Below are 20,288 nucleotides of genomic sequence, written 5' to 3' on the forward strand. Positions count from 1 at the left end.
ACTACTAGTACTATGTACACTACTTCAAGGGGCACTACTGCTACTACTATGGGCTCTACTTCAAGGGGCACTACTACTAGTACTATGTACACTACTTCAAGGGGCACTACTACTAGTACTATGTACACTACTTCAAGGGGCACTACTACTACTACTATGGGCTCTACTTCAAGGGGCACTACTACTACTACTATGGACTCTACTTCAAGGGGCACTACTACTACTACTATGGACTCTACTTCAAGGGGCACTACTGCTACTACTATGGGCACTACTTCAAGGAGCACTACTGCTACTACTATGTACACTACTTCAAGGGGCACTACTACTACTACTATGGACTCTACTTCAAGGGGCACTACTGCTACTACTATGGGCACTACTTCAAGGGGCACTACTGCTACTACTATGGGCACTACTTCAAGGGGCACTACTACTAGTACTATGGGCTCTACTTCAAGAGTCACTACTTCAAGGGGCACTACTACTACTACTATGGGCACTACATCAAGGGTCACTACTACAAGGGGCACTACTGCTACTACTATGGGCACTACTACAAGGGGCACTACTGCTACTACTATGGGCACTACTTCAAGGGGCACTACTGCTACTACTATGGGCACTACATCAAGGGGCACTACTGCTACTACTATGGGCACTACATCAAGGGGCACTACTGCTACTACTATGGGCACTACTTCAAGGGGCACTACTGCTACTACTATGGGCACTACTTCAAGGGGCACTACTGCTACTACTATGGGCTCTACTTCAAGGGGCACTACTACTACTACTATGGGCTCTACTTCAAGGGGCACTACAGCTACTACTATGGGCTCTACTTCAAGGGGCACTACTACTACTACTATGGGCACTACTTCAAGGGGCACTACTGCTACTACTATGGGCACTACTTCAAAGGGCACTACTACTAGTACTATGGGCACTACTACAAGGGGCACTAATATGGGCACTATTATTCTGGGCACTACTATATACTGTGGGCACTAATACAAGGGGCACTATTATTGTGGCCAATGTATTGGGGGCACTGTTACTCTTGTGGGCAATGAATAAGGGACACTACTGCAAGGGTCACTACTACTGTAGGCAATGTATAGGGGCACTATTACAAGGGGCACTACTCAGTGGTGTAAGTTCATCCAAGATGCCCGGAGGCAAGTTATCATTTGGTGCCCCCCTGTCACAGCCGCTGACACTGTAATGTAGCAATTTGCATGTAGACAGGCTATAGATAGACCAAGAAAGCAGCTGATGGTCTGACATGGAGCTCTCCACTAGTGTATGGTGGTTTCTCAGGTGCCGTGAAGAGCCATGATGTTACAAGGTACATGGTTACAGCCCTAAGTGGAGTGAATATGTTGTGGACAATGGAGGAGGTGCCCCCTTCAGAGCTGGAGCCCGGCGGCAGGCGCCTCCATTGTCTCCCATAGTTCTGCCCCCGGCACTACTACTGTTGGCAGTGTATAGTGGGCACTATTACTACTGTGGGCAATGTATAGGGGCACTATTACAAGGGGCACTACTACTGTTGGCAATATATAGTGGGCACTATTACTATTGTGGGCAATGTATAGTGGCACTACTACTGTGGGCATTGCATAGAGAGCACTGCTTAGGGGCACTACTACTGTGTACATTGTATAAGGGCACTACTACTGTGGGGCAATGTATAGGGGTCACTACTATAAGGAGCACTACTACTGTGGGCGTTGTATAAAGAGCACTACTACTGTGGGCACTGCATAGGGGGCATTGTATAAGGGCACTACAACTGTGGGCATTGTATAAGGGCACAACTACTGTGGGCATTGCATAAAGGGCACTACTACTGTGGGCATTGCATAGGGGGCACAACTATTGTGTGGCAAACTGTGTATATGGGGTACTATGGTGTGATACACTATACTACTAAAAAAGAGTGCATCATAAGGACACGCACATAAGTGCAACCTTAGATTTTCCATACCCGCACTATAAAATTCCCACTTCGACCACTGTATATATATATATGTGAAGAAATTATAAATCACTTTTTAGAGTGTGCACAAGTGTCTCCCCCTGTTAGTGAGCATGTGATACATTTGGCCCAATAGGAAGTAATGAGAAAGTTGAGTTTGATTTTGCATTCGATTTTAATGCGGATTTGAGGTTGGATTTTAGAAGGGATTTCATAAACTGGACACAAAATCCCTTCTTAAAATCGACCAAAATCCAATATTAGTAAATGAGGGATTTGTTAACAGATTTTGCAGTTCGATTTAAATTCGATTTCAGTCGATTTTATCGATTCATAGAATCGAATACCAAATCGAATTTTAGTAAATTTACCCCCTGGACTGTTAGGGTGCCTTGAGGACCGAGTTTGCGAACCTCTGGCATAAGTTTAGATCTTTAGATTAGTAGCCCTGTGTGATAACATGGAAAGGTTAATTACTGCGCAGCGTTGTGTATTTTATTCCGTCTAACATCTGTCCAGTGACATTTCCAGGTTGAAGATTAGTTGTTTGTTTTCCCAGATATCATGGTTACAATGGGATTTTCAAGAGAAGAGATTAGTGACGCTGTAAATAACCAGAAATATGACGAAGTGATGGCCACTTACCTACTTCTGGGTAGAAAGCCGCCTGAGGTAAGTGCTCATTGCTCTTTTATTATACAGTTTCTTGTACACCTCTGTCCTCCTTCTAATACATCAATATTCTAATACCCCAAACTTCCCTGCTTATATCATGGAAGAATTCCTTCTTCAGTCCCTCTGCAGATCCTGAATACTCATCTCAGCCTCTGCTGCAAACTGTTGTTCCTCAGGTGTTGTTCCTCAGGTGTTGTTCCTCAGGTGGTGTTCCTCAGGTGGTGTTCCTCAGGTGTTATTCCTCAGGTGTTATTCCTCAGGTGTTGTTCCTCAGGTGGTGTTCCTCAGGTGGTGTTCCTCAGGTGGTGTTCCTCAGGTGGTGTTCCTCAGGTGTTAAGCTGGCCACACATCTAAAGATTATCTGTCCAACCAGCCGACTAGTTGATTGGTTGGAATGAAAACCTGTTATGGTATGAAAGCAAATGACAATCAGCAATTTGCTCCCAAACGCCGGAAAATGGACCAAAACTACTGTTTGAACAAATAGTTTAGATCAAACATTTAACAAACTTGTCTGACACCATTTTCATCTGTTATCTGGCATTTAGGAGCTAATTACTGATCATCATTTACTGCCATACGTTACCAGATTATCATTCCAACCAATCAACTAGTTGACTGGTTGGATGTAAGTTGGTTTAGTGTGTGGCTAGCTTTAGTTGTCAGGTGTTATTTCTCAGGTGTTATTTCTCAGGTGTTATTTCTCAGGTGTTAGTGTGATACATGAACGATGCAACAACTTATGAGGTGTGGCTATTAAACAACAAGACTGATGCTATAATTTATGTTTCATTATATTAAGTACATTTTAACTCCGTTCCTCTTCTATGTCCTCCCCTTCTGCATCTACACACGGCTGCATTCTAAATTTCCATTGGTCAAAGCCATTCTGCAACTCATCTGTCAAATGTATCAACAGCTCTGTCATTTTCTTCTTTACCTCAGTAACTGATTCAAAACAGGTTCCCTTGAGTACAGATTTGACTTTAGGGAAAAGAGAAAAGTCACACATGCTTGGTCTGGCGAGTATGGAGGGTGCAATCTGTTTCTTGGCCAAAAACTGCTTCACAGAATATGTTTCAGGATGTCTGTACAAATTTGCTTTCAGTTTTCTCTCTGCACGACTGTGAGGAGCCTTGGAAACATCTTAGCACAAACTTTTGTCATGTTAAGATCTTCATGCAAAACTTGCCTAACACTTTCTTTTTCTCTATCACCGGGTGCTGAGTCAATGGTCAATTGGCCACTTAGTTTAGCCTAGTGGGTGTCATTTCTAATTTTATAGTATGTGGGCATAGATAAGGGAAGTAGGACAGCCGGCCCCTGCGCACCATCTAGAGCACAGCACTTATTCAGAGTGCGGTCACATAGCTGTGTAATTAGTAATAATAGACAAACAACAGAATAAGCAATTGCGGAAATAAGCATTGTAAACTATCATAGCTAAGAATGTAAAGCGTGCTGAGGGTAGATTAAATGAAGACCCGGACATACCAAGATGTAAATATAGTAGAAGCAAAATTACTACTAAATTCTGGATTATGAAATAAAAGAAGAAACAAGTTGTGGACATGCTGCCAGGCAGCGCATGTAGTGGATAACAGCAAGTTTTGTGTTAAGTGAAGGGGAACAGGAAGGACGAATGTGAAGTGGCTAGAAAGTGGTATAGCCAAACTAAAGACTTGTTCATGTGTGGTGTTAGCAAACTCATCCGTGCCTTTAATCCAATCAACCACATAACGGTAATTGGCAACCACAGCATAAGCATGAAGGTATGGAAGGTTAGCGCCGCCTACAGGGGTGTGCAATAAGTTCTGGATATGCAGTGCAATCTGAGTGTCTGGTTGTGAACTGTAATCTCTGACTAAAGTTCTTGTGAAATTTCAGGGCACTGCACACTGATGGAGTCAGCTTGTTCATTTTCTGCACAAACTCATTATGGAGCTCAACAGAGGCCACTAGAGAGCCATGATCTTCTGCGACTACAAGAGTGGTCTGCAACAGCAGGAGAGGTTTGACTGACTGCAAGCTGCTTTTTGGGAGAAAGAAGCATCCTGAACCACTGTGTTTGAGTGGTTTGCATAATTTCAGCTCAGGAGACGCTCCCTGGTAGACGAGGAACTCTGCGGCCAACCTGTGTCGGCCATCACCAAGGACAACATTGCTGCTTTAGGACCATATTTGAGGTGGACACCAGGTTGACCATGGCCCAGTTAGAGATGGAGATAGGCATCCCATTGGGATCCATCTGCTCAATACTCCACAAAAAGCTTGGCCTGAGCAAGGTGTATACATGATGGGTGTGCTATCAGCTGACTTGAGAGCAGAAGGAAGCTCAGGTGACTTGGAGCCACAACATGCTGGCCAAGTTTGATAGCGGTTGCTCAAACTGTGCCTGGGAAATAATCAGTGGCCATGAATCCTGGATCTACAGTTTCGACCCCAAGACCAAACAACAGTTGGCCCAGTGGAATACAGTTGGAGGTGCTCCACCACAGAAGTTCCGACATGAGCACAGCATGGCCAAACAGGTGGTGGCTGTTTTTGTGGCCAAGACTGGTCATGTAGCTACCGTACCACTCGTGCAGCATCACTGGGGACTGGTACGCCAACCAATGCCTGCTGCAAATGCTGGAAGCCATTTCCAAGCGCGGTCCAAGAGCTCGTACTCGTGGTGCTCTTCTCCATCATGACAATGCACCTGCCCACAAGTCCAAAGTGGCGGATTTTCTCACCCATGAACGCATCCAGGAGCTTGGTCATCTGCTGTACAGTCCAGACTTTGCCACCTGCCACTTCTTCGTGTTCCCACAAAAATAAATTGTTTTGAGTCACCGGAAGCTGCAGTGGAGACCTTCATCGAGCATGTAGTAGACAAACCTGCTTTGACCTGGTCCAGCTGCTTCACCAAGTGGTTTGAGTGCATGCAACTTTGCATAGACTCCTCTGGCGAATACTTTGTTTGTAATTATAAGACTGCATCTGGAAACTTATTGCACACCACTCATAAACTAGGAGGCTGACTAAGTTTAAACAATGAAATCAAAGGTGGTTCTTATGCGATCAGATTAATTTGCTAATGGCCCTGTTCAGCGCCTCTAAATCAGGATCAGTCAATAGTAGGGGCATCTGAAGTTGGTATAGCAATCTCGGGGAGGAGATCATTTTGATCAAGTAGCATCTACCAAGGTATGGCAGTGGTAAATGTCGCCATTCTTAAAAACAGTGGCTGCACTAGGATCATTGACACTCCGTGTGGCCGAAAAGAGTGTGTGCTTTCGCTGAGGGGGGGGGAGTGGGGGGGGGGTGGACTCGTGGCACAGCCCCCAGTTTCATCACTCTGGGGAATTTGACAATGCACTGTATTTATCGGGATCAGAAACACCCTCCAATCTGTCATCACCTGCCCGGGACTAGTAGATGAACGGGGGCAGCTTTCTCTTGCCCCTGGTTTTGGCAGAGGCCCCACCCCTAAAGCCTCATTGCAACTTGCTGACAAATTTTTCCATAGCTGCCAATATAGAATAGATCAAGAGTGAGTTAAGGCAGAAAGAACCCATGGAGCCCTGACCACGGTCAACGTGAAGAAGAGCTTCACATACAGGTCTCGCCTGCCTGTCATATCCAGCAGCTCCAGGTATATATAGAAGCAAGAGAGCCGAGGAGCTATCCAGAGGGGCACAGGAGGACCAGACAGCTGAGGGCTGCCGCAGAAGCGTGGAAGACCAAGCAGGAGGAAATATGCAGGAGCTGGGGGCGCCCAACCGAAGAGCAAGATGGCGGCCGCGGGCATTGTTGCACCAGCATGCGGCTTGACTCTGGAGTTGTAGGATGTGCAGGGAGCCAGAACATGCGCCACTATTGCCTCCTCGTATCCCCTGATCTCTCCAGTGGTATAGGGGCTATAACATAGAGAGCGATTTGAAATGCGGGAAGCTGTTCAGGAGACTGCCCATAGGGAGAGACGGTGGTTGCAAGATTTGTGCTGTTAATCATCATCGTTAGTATAGATCTTGAAGCAGAGGAGCGTTAGCAGCAACTGATCTGCCCCCTTAGAAGCAAACCTGCGACTTCTTCTGGTATAAGGGGCATTAACATGCCATCTGCTTTACTCTGGCTACAACTACCTGCCCCCCTCACTAACAAGTTCCTGATACGATGCCCTTAAATATATCCAACCAGATCATATATATATTTGGTTATTGGAAAACGGAATTGATAAGGGATTTGTGCAATGGTTTCTGGGAGCTCTTCTATGACACAGAAAATAAGTAATGCAGTAACTACTGTCATGGAAAAGTTTAGGGGGTATCCAATTAGCCGTGATAATGAGGAGAAACTTTTTGGACCATTCGCCCGATTTGCCGCTTATCAACTATTTGCGCGCTCCTGTTTATTGTGCTATCCTATAGCAAAACCAGAGATAACCAATTTGCACGATAATTCTTGCATGGATGACAGGCGATAAGAACAGGTGAAAATGGATAGATCAGCCTGTACCCCAAAAAAAGGAAAACTAAGATAGGTAATGGTATAGAGGTGTGTTAGTGGTGATAATCCAAGGGTTTGGGGTTCCTAAATTGTGTCAAATGGCTGTTATATGCATTTTCCCTAACAGTGACAACATTATAGAAAGTAATATTTATTGGCCAAAATTAATTCTGAAGTTAAATTAGGGGTACATTACACTTGGATGTAAGTATATATGTGTGTCATTATAGGGCATTTAAAATATATATATATATATATACACACCTGTCACTTGCACCTGCAATGTTTAGAACACCTGTCCCATCCATACAGCACCCCCATACACCTGTCCCATTCATACAGCACCCCTATATACCTGTTCCATCCATACAGCACCTCCATATACCTGTCCCATCCATACAGCACCCCCGTATACCTGCCCCATCCATGCAGCACCCCCGTATACCTGTCCCATCCATACAGCACCCCCGTATACCTGCCCCATCCATGCAGCACCCCCGTATACCTGTCCCATCCATACAGCACCCCCGTATACCTGCCCCATCCATGCAGCACCCCCGTATACCTGTCCCATCCATACAGCACCCCCGTATACCTGCCCCATCCATGCAGCACCCCCGTATACCTGTCCCATCCATACAGCACCCCCGTATACCTGCCCCATCCATACAGCACCCCCGTATACCTGCCCCATCCATGCAGCACCCCCGTATACCTGTCCCATCCATACAGCACCCCCATACACCTGTCCCATTCATACAGCACCCATATATATACCTGTTCCATCCATACAGCACCTCCATATACCTGTCCCATCCATACAGCACCCCCGTATACCTGCCCCATCCATGCAGCACCCCCGTATACCTGTCCCATCCATGCAGCAGCCCCGTATACCTGCCCCATCCATGCAGCACCCCCGTATACCTGTCCCATCCATACAGCACCCCCATACACCTGTCCCATTCATACAGCACCCCTATATACCTGTTCCATCCATACAGCACCTCCATATACCTGTCCCATCCATACAGCACCCCCGTATACCTGCCCCATCCATGCAGCACCCCCGTATATCTGTCCCATCCATGCAGCAGCCCCGTATACCTGCCCCATCCATACAGCACCCCCGTATACCTGCCCCATCCATACAGCACCCCCGTATACCTGCCCCATCCATGCAGCACCCCTGTATACCTGTCCCATCCATACAGCACCCCCATACACCTGTCCCATTCATACAGCACCCCTATATACCTGTTCCATCCATACAGCACCTCCATATACCTGTCCCATCCATACAGCACCCCCGTATACCTGCCCCATCCATGCAGCACCCCCGTATACCTGTCCCATCCATGCAGCAGCCCCGTATACCTGCCCCATCCATGCAGCACCCCCGTATACCTGCCCCATCCATACAGAACCCCCATATACCTGACTACCTTCTTTAAACCCATGTTTCAACAGTTTTTACTTTTTCACCCTAAAAATGACATCATTATTACCCAAATTAAGCTAATTACAATTATTTTGGCCTAATTAGGCATTAAGGAGAAGTCCCACATTGATTCTGCACCAAAACCTCAAAAATAGGGGTTTTGCACAACTTATCTCCTGCTCAGAGGTGGGGAAAAGAAATTTGTGATAATTCCCATACCAGTACTCACATATGTGAAAACCGCGGCTAATACGGTACCCTTCTCAGAGAAAAATGGTTATTGGGGCTAATCGGACACCCCCCTAGTCTCTGCCGTGTTACCAGTAGACAATGTAGTGAAAGGTCTGGAGGTCAGTGAGACGACTTCTAATCTTGGATTCATTGCTGCCTAAATTGCACCACAGGTCACAGTGGGCAGCCGCGTCTTAGGCAGTGAACGCAAACATCCGATTGGTTGATATAGGTTGCTTCACTTTTTTTACTCACATTTTTAATAAGCGACTGATCTCAGCCATTCACACTGTGATGTTCTCACCTCATCCTTTGTAATAAATTGTACCTTTCCCACAGGAACCAGCTGTTTTGTGAGATTTATTGAAGTATTTAGGGTCACATCCTGTCAGTAATAATAATATTGATCTATTTCTTTATATACAGTTTGAAGGCAGCGAGTCTGTGTCCAGCACTAATCTGTGTCCAAGGTCTCGTCCTAGCAGCGATCTAAACAACAGCTCCGTGCCATCTCCGGCCCACATGAAGGTCCAGAGGAGCATATCGTCTAATCAGAAGCAGCGGCGATTCAGTGACCATGGTGCGCCAGCCTTACCGTCTTCTCACATTGTGACGTTTAACTTGTTAGTGGAGACTGGGGGTATTTGTGTCCGGTAGGCATGTGACGTGCAGATATGGCATTACACAGTGCCAGCGCCTGGGAGGCCTGTAGGTGCCACTTGTTGGAGTGGACTCTATGGGCATTTAGTAAAAGTACTTACCTTACTGTCACAGACCTGGTTACTCGTTCCTCTGATGACATAAAGATGACTGCGCTGTAGGTGCGGAGGAGGACGGCTACGTGCACAGGCCCACGGTGCTCTGTTACTGACGCTGTATACAGCAGGGTGGATGGCGAGGGCACATGTAGCATACACACTGTAACTGCAAGATGTCAGCCTTGTTATGTCATTGCATGGGATTGAAATACCGGCTGGTCAAGAGCCGCTGGTTCAAATCCCAACAGTCACAGGCCGACAAGTGAAGATCTCGAGGCCCGGTGGTAGGTATGCTACCCCTCCCCTCTCCCCCCCCTAACCCTCCCCTAGGTGTCCCTAACCTCCCCCCCTAGTGCCTAACCCTAACCTCCCCCCCATGGGTGCCTAAACCTTCCCCCCCCACACACTCTAATTCTAAACCTCCGGGAGGGGGGTGCCTAACCCTAACCTCCCCTTCCCCTAGCCTAACCCTAACCTTCCCCAGGGGGTGCCTAATCCTAAACCCCCGGGGGTCCCTAAACCTAACCCCCCCCATCCCCGGGCTATGTGTATACTTACCCGGCAGAGGACATGATCAGTACGGCATTCCGAAGTCGGGATTAACATAGGCGCCAGTATTTCGATGCCTATGTTAAATCCCTTGCCGTGATTACGCTGTCGGAATTGCCTCCGCCGGTCTCATAACTAAATCCCGTATAGAACAATGGGGCAGATGTATGAAGCTCTGGGAAGTGATAAAGTGGAGAGTGATAAACCAACCAATCATCTCCTAACTGTCATTTTTTAAACACAACCTGTAACATGACAGTTGTGAGCTGATTAGTTGGTCAATTATCACTCTCCACGTTATCACTTCCCAGAGCTTCATACATCTGCCCCAATGTGTTGTGTATTTCAGGCAGTATGTTCATATTTGATTTGCTGCTGGTTCCATTAGTAACGCACAGCTTTTGTATTGTTGCCTTATAGCGCTAGAGATTTGATATTTTGTGTCTTCCGCAGCTGGACCTTCAGTCCCCCCCTCCGTCTCATACACAAAACGAGGACAAGCAAACAGTGTTGAAAGTGAACAGAAAGAGGACTGGGACAAAAATGGTTCCCGCAAGCTCAGCAACGCCACAGTGGGCTCTAAAGGCGAGGTGACGGCCAGCCCCCTGGCAGGCCCAGAGCGGAAAAAGTCCACCACGGGCGCAAGTGTAAGTTACGCAGGATACCTGCAGTATTCTAACCCTCAATTGCATCAGTTTATTGTACTAAATATACAAGGTGCATACAAGGTGCATATGATGTAGCTTTGTGTATGCAAATATATGTGTGAGTATGTATGTGTGTGTGTGTGAGTATGTATGTGTGTGTGTGTAGATATATGTGTGAGTATGTGTGTGTGAGTATGTATGTGTATGTGTGTGTGCAAATATATGTGTGATTGTGTGTGAGTATGTATGTGTGTGCAAATATATGTGTGAGTATGTAAGTGTGTGTGTGCAAATATATGTGTGAGTATGTAAGTGTGTGTGTGAGTATGTGTGTGTGTGCAAATATATGTGTGAGTATGTATGTGTGTGTGTGCAAATATTTGTGTGAGTATGTAAGTATATGTGTGTGTGAGTGTGTGTGCAAATATATGTGTGTGTGAGTGTGTGTGCAGATATATGTGTGAGTTTGTGTGCAGATATGTATGAGTATGCATGTGCAAATATATGTGTGAGTATGTAAGTGTGTGTGTGAGTATGTGTGTGTGTGCAAATATATGTGTGAGTATGTATCTGTGTGCAAATATATGTGTGAGTATGTGTGTGTTGAGTATGTATGTGTGTGTGTGTGTGTGTGTGTGTACAGATATATGTGTGAGTATGTATGTGTGTGCAGATATATGTCTGAGTATGTGTGTGTGCAGATGAGTGTGTGTGTGTGTAGATATATGTATGAGTATGTATGTGTGTGCAGAAATATGTGTGAGTATGTGTGTGTGTGTGAGTATGTATGTGTGTGCAGAAATATGTGTGAGTATGTGTGTGTGTGTGAGTATGTATGTGTGTGCGCCGATATATGTGTGAGTATGTGTGTGTACAGATATATGTGAGTATGTATATGTGTGTATGTATCTGTGTGTGCAGATATATGTGTGAGTATGTAGGTATGTGTGTGCAGATATATTTGTGAGTATGTATGTGTGTGTGCAGATATATGTGTGAGTTTGTGTGCAGATATGTGTGAGAATGTATGTGTGTGTGCAAATATATGTGTGAGTATGTATGTGTGTGTGAGTATGTATGTGTGTGTGCAAATATTTGTGTGAGTATGTATGTGTGTGCAAATGTGTGTGAGTATGTGTGTGTGAGTATGTATGTGTGTGTGTGCAGATATATGTGTGAGTATGTATGTGTGTGTGCAGATATATGTGTGAGTATGTGTGTGTGCAGATGAGTGTGTGTGTGTGTAGATATATGTATGAGTATGTATGTATGTGTGTGCGCCGATATATGTGTGAGTATGTGTGTGTGCAGATATATGTGAGTATGTATGTGTGTGTATGTATCTGTGTGTGCAGATATATGTGTGAGAATGTAGGTATGTGTGTGTGCAGATATATGTGAGTATGTATGTGTGTGTATGTATCTGTGTGTGCAGATATATGTGTGAGTATGTAGGTATGTGTGTGTGCAGATATATGTGTGAGTATGTATGTGTGTGTGCAGATATATGTGTGAGTATGTATGTGTGAATATGTATGTGTGTGTGCAGATATATGTGTGAGTATGTGTGAGTATGTATGTGTGTGCAAATATATGTGTGAGTATGTATGTATGAGTGTGTGAGTTTGTGTGTGTGTGGGCAGATATATGTGTGAGTATGTATGTATGTGTGTGCAGATATATGCGAGTATGTATGTGTGTGTGCAGATGTGTGAGTATGTATGTGTGTGTGTGCAGATATATGCGAGTATGTATGTGTGTGTGCAGATGTGTGAGTATGTATGTGTGTGTGTGCAGATATATGTGTGAGTATGTATGTGTGTGTGTGCAGATATATGTGTGAGTATGTATGTGTGTGTGTGCAGATATATGTGTGAGTATGTATGTGTGTGTGTGCAGATATATGTGTGAGTGTGTGTGTAGATATATGTATGAGTATGCATGTGTGTGTGCAGAAATATGTGTGAGTATGTGTGTGTGTGGGTGTGTGTGAGTATGTATGTGTGTGTGTGAGTATGTATGTGTGTGCGCCGATATATGTGTGAGTATGTGTGTGTGCAGATATATGTGAGTATGTATGTGTCTGTGAGTATGTATGTGTGTGTATGTATGTGTGTGTGAGTATGTATGTATGTGTGTGTGCAGATATGTGTGAGTGTGTGTGCAGATATATATGTGTATGTATGTGTGTGTGGGCAGATATATGTGAGTATATATGTGTGTGTGTGCGCAGATATATGTGTGAGTGTGTGTGTGCAGATATGTGTGAGTATGTATGTGTCTGCAGATATATATGTGTGAGTAGGTATGTGTGTGTGTGCAGATATATGTGTGAGTATGTATGTGTGTGCAGATATATATGTGTTAGTATGTGTGTGTGTGCAGATATATGTGTGAGTATGTATGTGTGTGTGTGCAGATATATGTGTGAGTATGTCTGTGTGTGTGTGCAGATATGTGTGAATGTGTGTGTGTGTGTGTGCAGATATGTGTGAGTGTGTGTGTGTGCAGATATATGTGTGAGTATGTGTGTGCAGATATGTGTGAGTATGTGTGTGTGTGCAGATATGTGTGAGTATGTATATATGTGTGTGTGCAGATATATGTGTGAGTATGTATGTATATATGTGTGTGTGCAGATATGTGTGAGTATGTATGTGTGTGTGCAGATATGTGTGAGTATGTGTGTGTGTGTGTGTGTGTGTGTGTGTGTGTGTGTGTGCAGATATATATGTGTGAGTAGGTGTGTGTGTGTGTGTAGATATATGTGTGAGTATGTGTGTGTGCAGATATATGTGTGAGTATGTATCTGTGTGTGCAGATATATATGTGTGAGTATGTATGTGTGTGTGCAGATATATATGTGTGAGTATGTATGTATGAGTGTGTGAGTTTGTGTGTGTGTGAGCAGATATATGTGTGAGTATGTATGTGTGTGCAGATATATGCGAGTATGTATGTGTGTGTGCAGATATATGCGAGTATGTATGTGTGTGTGTGTGCAGATATATGCGAGTATGTATGTGTGTGTGCAGATGTGTGAGTATGTATGTATGTGTGTGCGCCGATATATGTGTGAGTATGTGTGTGTGCAGATATATGCGAGTATGTATGTGTGTGTATGTATCTGTGTGTGCAGATATATGTGTGAGTATGTAGGTATGTGTGTGTGCAGAAATATGTGTGAGTATGTGTGTGTGAGTATGTGTGTGTGTGTGGGTGTGTGTGAGTATGTGTGTGTGTGAGTATGTATGTGTGCGCGCCGATATATGTGTGAGTATGTGTGTGTGCAGATATATGTGAGTATGTATGTGTGTGTGAGTATGTATGTGTGTGTATGTATCTGTGTGTGAGTATGTTGGTATGTGTGTGTGCAGATATATGTGTGAGTATGTATGTGTGTGTGCAGATATGTGTGAGTATGTATGTGTGTGTGCAGATATATGTGTGAGTATGTGTGCAGATATGTGTGAGTATGTATGTGTGTGTGCAAATATATGTGTGAGTATGTGTGTATGTATGAGTGTGTGAGTTTGTGTGTGTGTGGGCAGATATGTGTGAGTATGTATGTGTGTGTGCAGATATATGCGAGTGTGTGTGTGTGTGCAGATGTGTGAGTATGTGTGTGTGTGTGTGCAGATATATGTGTGAGTATGTGTGTGTGTGCAGATGTGTGAGTATGTATGTGTGTGTGTGCAGATATATGTGTGAGTATGTGTGTGTGTGTGTGTGTGTAGATATATGTATGAGTATGCATGTGTGTGTGCCAAAATATGTGAGTATGTATGTGTGTGTGAGTATGTATGTATGTGTGTGCGCCGATGTATGTGTGTGTGCAGATATATGTGAGTATGTATGTGTGTGAGCAAATATATTTGTGAGTATGTAAGTATGTGTGTGTGTGAGTATGTATGTGTCTAAATATATGTGTGAGTATGTATGTATGTGTGTGAGTATGTATGCAAATATTTGTGTGAGTATGTATGTGTGTGTGCAAATATATGTGTGAGTATGTGTGTATGTATGAGTGTGTGAGTATGTGTGTGTGTGTGTGGGCAGATATATGTGTGAGTATGTATGTATGTATGTATGTGTGTGTGCAGATATATGCGAGTATGTATGTGTGTGTGTGTGCAGAAATATGTGTGAGTATGTATGTGTGTGTGTGCAGATATGTGTGAGTATGTGTGTGTGCAGAAATATGTGTGAGTATGTGTGAGTGAGTATGTGTGTGAGTATGTGTGAGTATGTATGTATGTGTGTGCGCCGATATATGTGTATGTGTGTGTGCAGATATATGTGTGAGTATGTATGTGTGTGTGTGCAGATATATGTGTGAGTATGTATGTGTGTGTGTGTGCAGATATATGTGTGAGTATGTATGTGTGTGTGCAGATATATGTGTGAATATGTATGTGTGTGTGCAAATATATGTGTGAGTATGTATGTGTGTGTGCAAATATATGTGTGAGTATGTATGTGTGTGAGTATGTATGTATGTGTGTGTGCAGATATATGTGTGAGTATGTACAGTACGTGTGTGTGCAAATATATGTGTGAGTATGTAAGTGTGTGTGTATGCATGTGTGTGTGTGCAAATGTATGTGTGAGTATGTATGTATGTGTGCAGATGTGTGAGTATGTATGTGTGTGCAGATATATATGTGAGTATGTGTGTGTGTGTGCAGATATGTGTGAGTATGTATTTGTGTGTGCAGATATATGTGTGAGTATGTATGTGTGTGTGCAGATATGTGAGTGAGTGTGTGTGTGTGTGTGTGTGTGTGCAGATATATGTGTGTGAGTGTGTGTGTGTGTTTGCAGATATGTGTGAGTATGTATGTGTGTGCAGATACATGTGTGAGTATGCATATATGTGTGTGTGCAGATATGTGTGAGTATGTGTGTGCAGATATATGTGCGAGTATGTGTGTGAGCAAATATATGTGTAAGTATGTATGTATGCAAATATTTATGTGAGTATGTGTGTGAGTATGTATGTATGCAAATATTTGTGTGAGTATGTGTGTGTATGTATGAGTGTGTGAGTATGTGTGGGTGTCGGCAGATATATGCGAATATGTGTGTGCAGATATGTGTGAGTATGTGTGTGTGTAGATATATGTATGAGTATGTATCTGTGTGTGCAGAAATATGTGTGAGTATGTGTGTGTGTGTATGTATGTATGTGTGTGCGCCGATATGTGTGTGTGCAAATATATGTGAGTATGTATGTGTGTGTGCAGATATATGTGTGAGTATGTATGTGTGTGTGCAGATATGTGTATGTATATGTGTGTGCTCAGATATATGTGTGAGTATGTATGTGTGTGTACAGATATGTGTGAGTATGTATGTGTGTGTGCAGATATGTGTGAGTATGTATGTGTGTGTGCAGATATATGTGTGAGTATGTATGTATGTATGTGTGTGTGCAGATATGTGTGAGTGTGTGTGCAGATATATATGTGTGAGTATGTATGTGTGTGTGGGCAGATATATGTGAGTATATATGTATGTGTGTGTGTGCGCAGATATATGTGTGAGTGTGTGTGTGCAGATATGTGTGAGTATGTATGTGTGCAGATATATATGTGTGAGTAGGTATGTGTGTGTGTGCAGATATATGTGTGAGTATGTATGTGTGTGCAGATATATATGTGTTAGTATGTGTGTGTGTGCAGATATATGTGTGAGTATGTATGTGTGTGTGTGCAGATTTGTGTGAATGTGTGTGTGTGTGTGCAGATATGTGTGAGTGTGTGTGTGTGTGCAGATATATGTGTGAGTATGTGTGTGCAGATATGTGTGAGTATGTGTGTGTGTGCAGATATGTGTGAGTATGTATATATGTGTGTGTGCAGATATATGTGTGAGTATGTATGTATATATGTGTGTGTGCAGATATGTGTGAGTATGTATGTGTGTGTGCAGATATGTGTGAGTATGTATATATGTGTGTGTGCAGATATATGTGTGAGTATGTATGTATATATGTGTGTGTGCAGATATGTGTGAGTATGTATGTGTGTGTGCAGATATGTGTGAGTATGTATGTGTGTGTGTGTGTGCAGATATATATGTATGAGTAGGTGTGTGTGTGTGTGTGTGTGTGTGTGTGTGTGTGTGTGTGTGTGTGTGTGTAGATATATGTGTGAGTATGTATCTGTGTGTGCAGATATATATGTGTGAGTATGTATGTGTGTGTGCAGATATATATGTGTGAGTATGTATGTGTGTGTGCAGATATGTGTGTATGTATGTGTGTCTACAGATATATGTGTGTGTATGTATGTTTCTATGCAGATATATGTGTGTGTATGTATGTTTGTGTGCAGATATATACAGGGCCGTAGCTAGGGTAGTGCGGCCGGTGCCACCGCACAGGGCAGGGGGCACTGTTTGGGGGTGTCAAATTTCTGTTTATTATCATTCTCACTTGTAGCTTCCTCTTATTTCATCCCCAGCATCTCCTGGCCTCCCCTATCTCTTCCCTGGCCCTTCCCCATGAGGTCATGGCCCTCTCTCAGGTGCACTATATTATGTCCCTTTTTATCCCCAGCATCTCCTGTCTCCCCTATGTCTTCCCTGGCCCTTCCCCATGAGGCCATGGTCCTCTCTCTGGTGCACTTTATTAAGTCCCTATTTATCCCCAGCATCTCCTGGCCTCTCCTATCTCTTCCCTGGCCCTTCCCCATGAGGTCATGGTCCTCTCTCAGGTGCACTATATTATGTCCCTATTTATCCCCAGCATCTCCTGGCCTCCCCTATCTCTTCCCTGACCCTTCCCCATGAGGCCATGGCCCTCTCTCAGGTGCACTATATTATGTCCGTATTTATCCCCAGCATCTCCTGGCCTCTCCTATCTCTTCCCTGGCCCTTCCCCATGAGGCCATGGTCCTCTCTCAGGTGCACTATATTATGTCCCTATTTATCCCCAGCATCTCCTGGCCTCTCCTATCTCTTCCCTGGCCCTTCCCCATGAGGCCATGGCCCTCTCTCAGGTGCACTATATTATGTCCCTATTTATCCCCAGCATCTCCTGTCTCCCCTATGTCTTCCGTGGCCCTTCCCCATGAGGCCATGGTCCTCTCTCTGGTGCACTTTATTAAGTCCCTATTTATCCCCAGCATCTCCTGGCCTCTCCTATCTCTTCCCTGGCCCTTGCCCATGAGGCCATGGCCCTCTCTCAGGTGCACTATATTATGTCCCTATTTATCCCCAGCATCTCCTGGCCTGCAATATCTCTTCCCTGGCCCTTCCCCATGAGGCCATGGCCCTCTCTCAGGTGCACTATAGTATGTCCCTATTTATCCCCTGCATCTCCTGGCCTCCCCTATCTCTTCCCTGGCCCTTCCCCATGAGGCCATGGCCCTCTCTCAGGTGCGCTATATTATGTCCCTATTTATCCCCAGCATCTCCTGGCCTGCCCTATCTCTTCCCTGGCCCTTCCCCATGAGGCCATGGCCCTCTCTCAGGTGCACTATAGTATGTCCCTTATTATCCCCAGCATCTCCTTGCCTCCCCTATCTCTTCCCTGACCCTTCCCCATGAGGCCATGGCCCTCTCTCAGGTGCGCTATAGTATGTCCCTATTTATCCCCAGCATCTCCTGGCCTCCCCTATCTCTTCCCTGGCCCTTCCCCATGAGGCCATGGCCCTCTCTCAGGTGCGCTATATTATGTCCTTATTTATCCCCAGCATCTCCTGGCCTCCTCTATCTCTTCCCTGGCCCTTCCCCATGAGGCCATGGCCCTCTCTCAGGTGCGCTATATTATGTCCCTATTTATCCCCAGCATCTCCTGGCCTCCCCTATCTCTTCCCCGGCCCTTCCCCATGAGGCCATGGCCCTCTCTCAGGTGCACTATATTATATCCCTATTTATCTCCAGCATCTCCTGGCCTCTCCTATCTCTTCCCCGGCCCTTCCCCATGAGGCCATGGCCCTCTCTCAGGTGCACTATATTATGTCCCTATTTATACCCAGCATCTCCTGGCCTCTCCTATCTCTTCCCCTGCCCTTCCCCATGAGTCCATGGTCCTCTCTCAGGTGCACTATATTATGTCCCTATTTATCCCCAGCATCTCCTGGCCTCCCCTATCTCTTCCCCGGCCCTTCCCCATGAAGCCATGGCCCTCTCTCAGGTGCGCTATATTATATCCCTATTTATCCCCAGCATCTCCTAGCCTCCCCTATCTCTTCCCTGGCCCTTCCCCATGAGGCCATGGCCCTCTCTCAGGTGCGCTATATTATGTCCCTATTTATCCCCAGCATCTCCTGGCCTCCCCTATCTGTTCCCTGGCCCTTCCCCATGAGGCCACGGCCCTCTCTCAGGTGCGCTATATTATGTCCCTATTTATCCCCAGCATCTCCTGGCCTCTCCTATCTCTTCCCTGGCCCTTCCCCATGAGGCCACGGCCCTCTCTCAGGTGCGCTATATTATGTCCCTATTTATCCCCAGCATCTCCTGGCCTCTCCTATCTCTTCCCTGGCCCTTCCCCATGAGGCCACGGTCCTCTCTCAGGTGCACTATATTATGTCCCTATTTATCCCCAGCATCTCCTGGCCTCTCCTATCTCTTCCCTGGCCCTTCCCCATGAGGCCACGGTCCTCTCTCAGGTGCACTATATTATGTCCCTATTTATCCCCAGCATCTCCTGGTCTCCTCTATCTCTTCCCTGGCCCTTCCCCATGAGGCCACGGTCCTCTCTCAGGTGCACTATATTATGTCCCTATTTATCCCCAGCATCTCCTGGTCTCCCCTATCTCTTCCCTGGCCCTTCCCCATGAGGCCATGGTCCTCTCTCAGGTGCACTATATTATGTCCCTATTTATCCCCAGCATCTCCTGGCCTCTCCTATCTATTCCCTGTCCCTTCCCCATGAAGCCATGGCCCTCTCTCAGGTGCACTATATTATGTCCCTATTTATCCCCAGCATCTCCTGGCCTCCCCTATCTCTTCCCTGGCCCTTCCCCAGGAGGCCATGGCACTCTCTCAGGTGCATTATATTATGTCCTTATTTATCCCCAGCGTCTCCTGGCCTCTCCTATCTCTTCACTGGCCCTTCCCCATGAGGCCATGGCCCTCTCTCAGGTGCATTATATTATGTCCTTATTTATCCCCTGCATCTCCTGGCCTCCCCTATCTCTTCCCTGGCCCTTCCCCATGAGGCCATGGCCCTCTCTCAGGTGCACTATATTATGTCCCTATTTATCCCCAGCGTCTCCTGCCTCCCCTATCTTTCACTGGCCCTTCCCCATGAGCCCATGGCCCTCTCTCAGGTGCACTATATTATGTCCCTATTTATCCCCAGTGTCTCCTGGCCTCCCCTATCTCTTCCCTGGCCCTTCCCCATGAGGCCATGGCCCTCTCTCAGGTGCACTATATTATGTCCCTATTCATCCCCAGCGTCTCCTGGCCTCCCCTATCTCTTCCCCGGCCCTTCCCCATGAGTCCATGGCCCTCTCTCAGGTGCACTATATTATGTCCCTATTTATCCCCAGCGTCTCCTG

At 45.5% G+C, this 20,288-nt stretch overlaps 1 protein-coding gene across 1 annotated transcript in view; it reads left to right on the top strand.

The window, feature by feature from the left end:
* Positions 1-20,288, top strand: part of MARK1 (microtubule affinity regulating kinase 1) — a 1,129,886-nt gene that overhangs the window by 976,477 nt on the left and 133,121 nt on the right. The window contains exons 12-14 of the mRNA XM_088454765.1: positions 2,544-2,656; positions 9,249-9,402; positions 10,583-10,776. Of these exons, the coding sequence (XP_088310891.1) occupies positions 2,544-2,656; positions 9,249-9,402; positions 10,583-10,776 (461 nt within the window). The remainder of the gene's footprint in view (positions 1-2,543; positions 2,657-9,248; positions 9,403-10,582; positions 10,777-20,288) is intronic.

This window comes from Taudactylus pleione, unplaced genomic scaffold (assembly GCF_031769625.1).
Source record: "Taudactylus pleione unplaced genomic scaffold, aTauple2 ptg000631l, whole genome shotgun sequence".
In the NCBI taxonomy this organism is placed as follows: domain Eukaryota; kingdom Metazoa; phylum Chordata; class Amphibia; order Anura; family Myobatrachidae; genus Taudactylus; species Taudactylus pleione.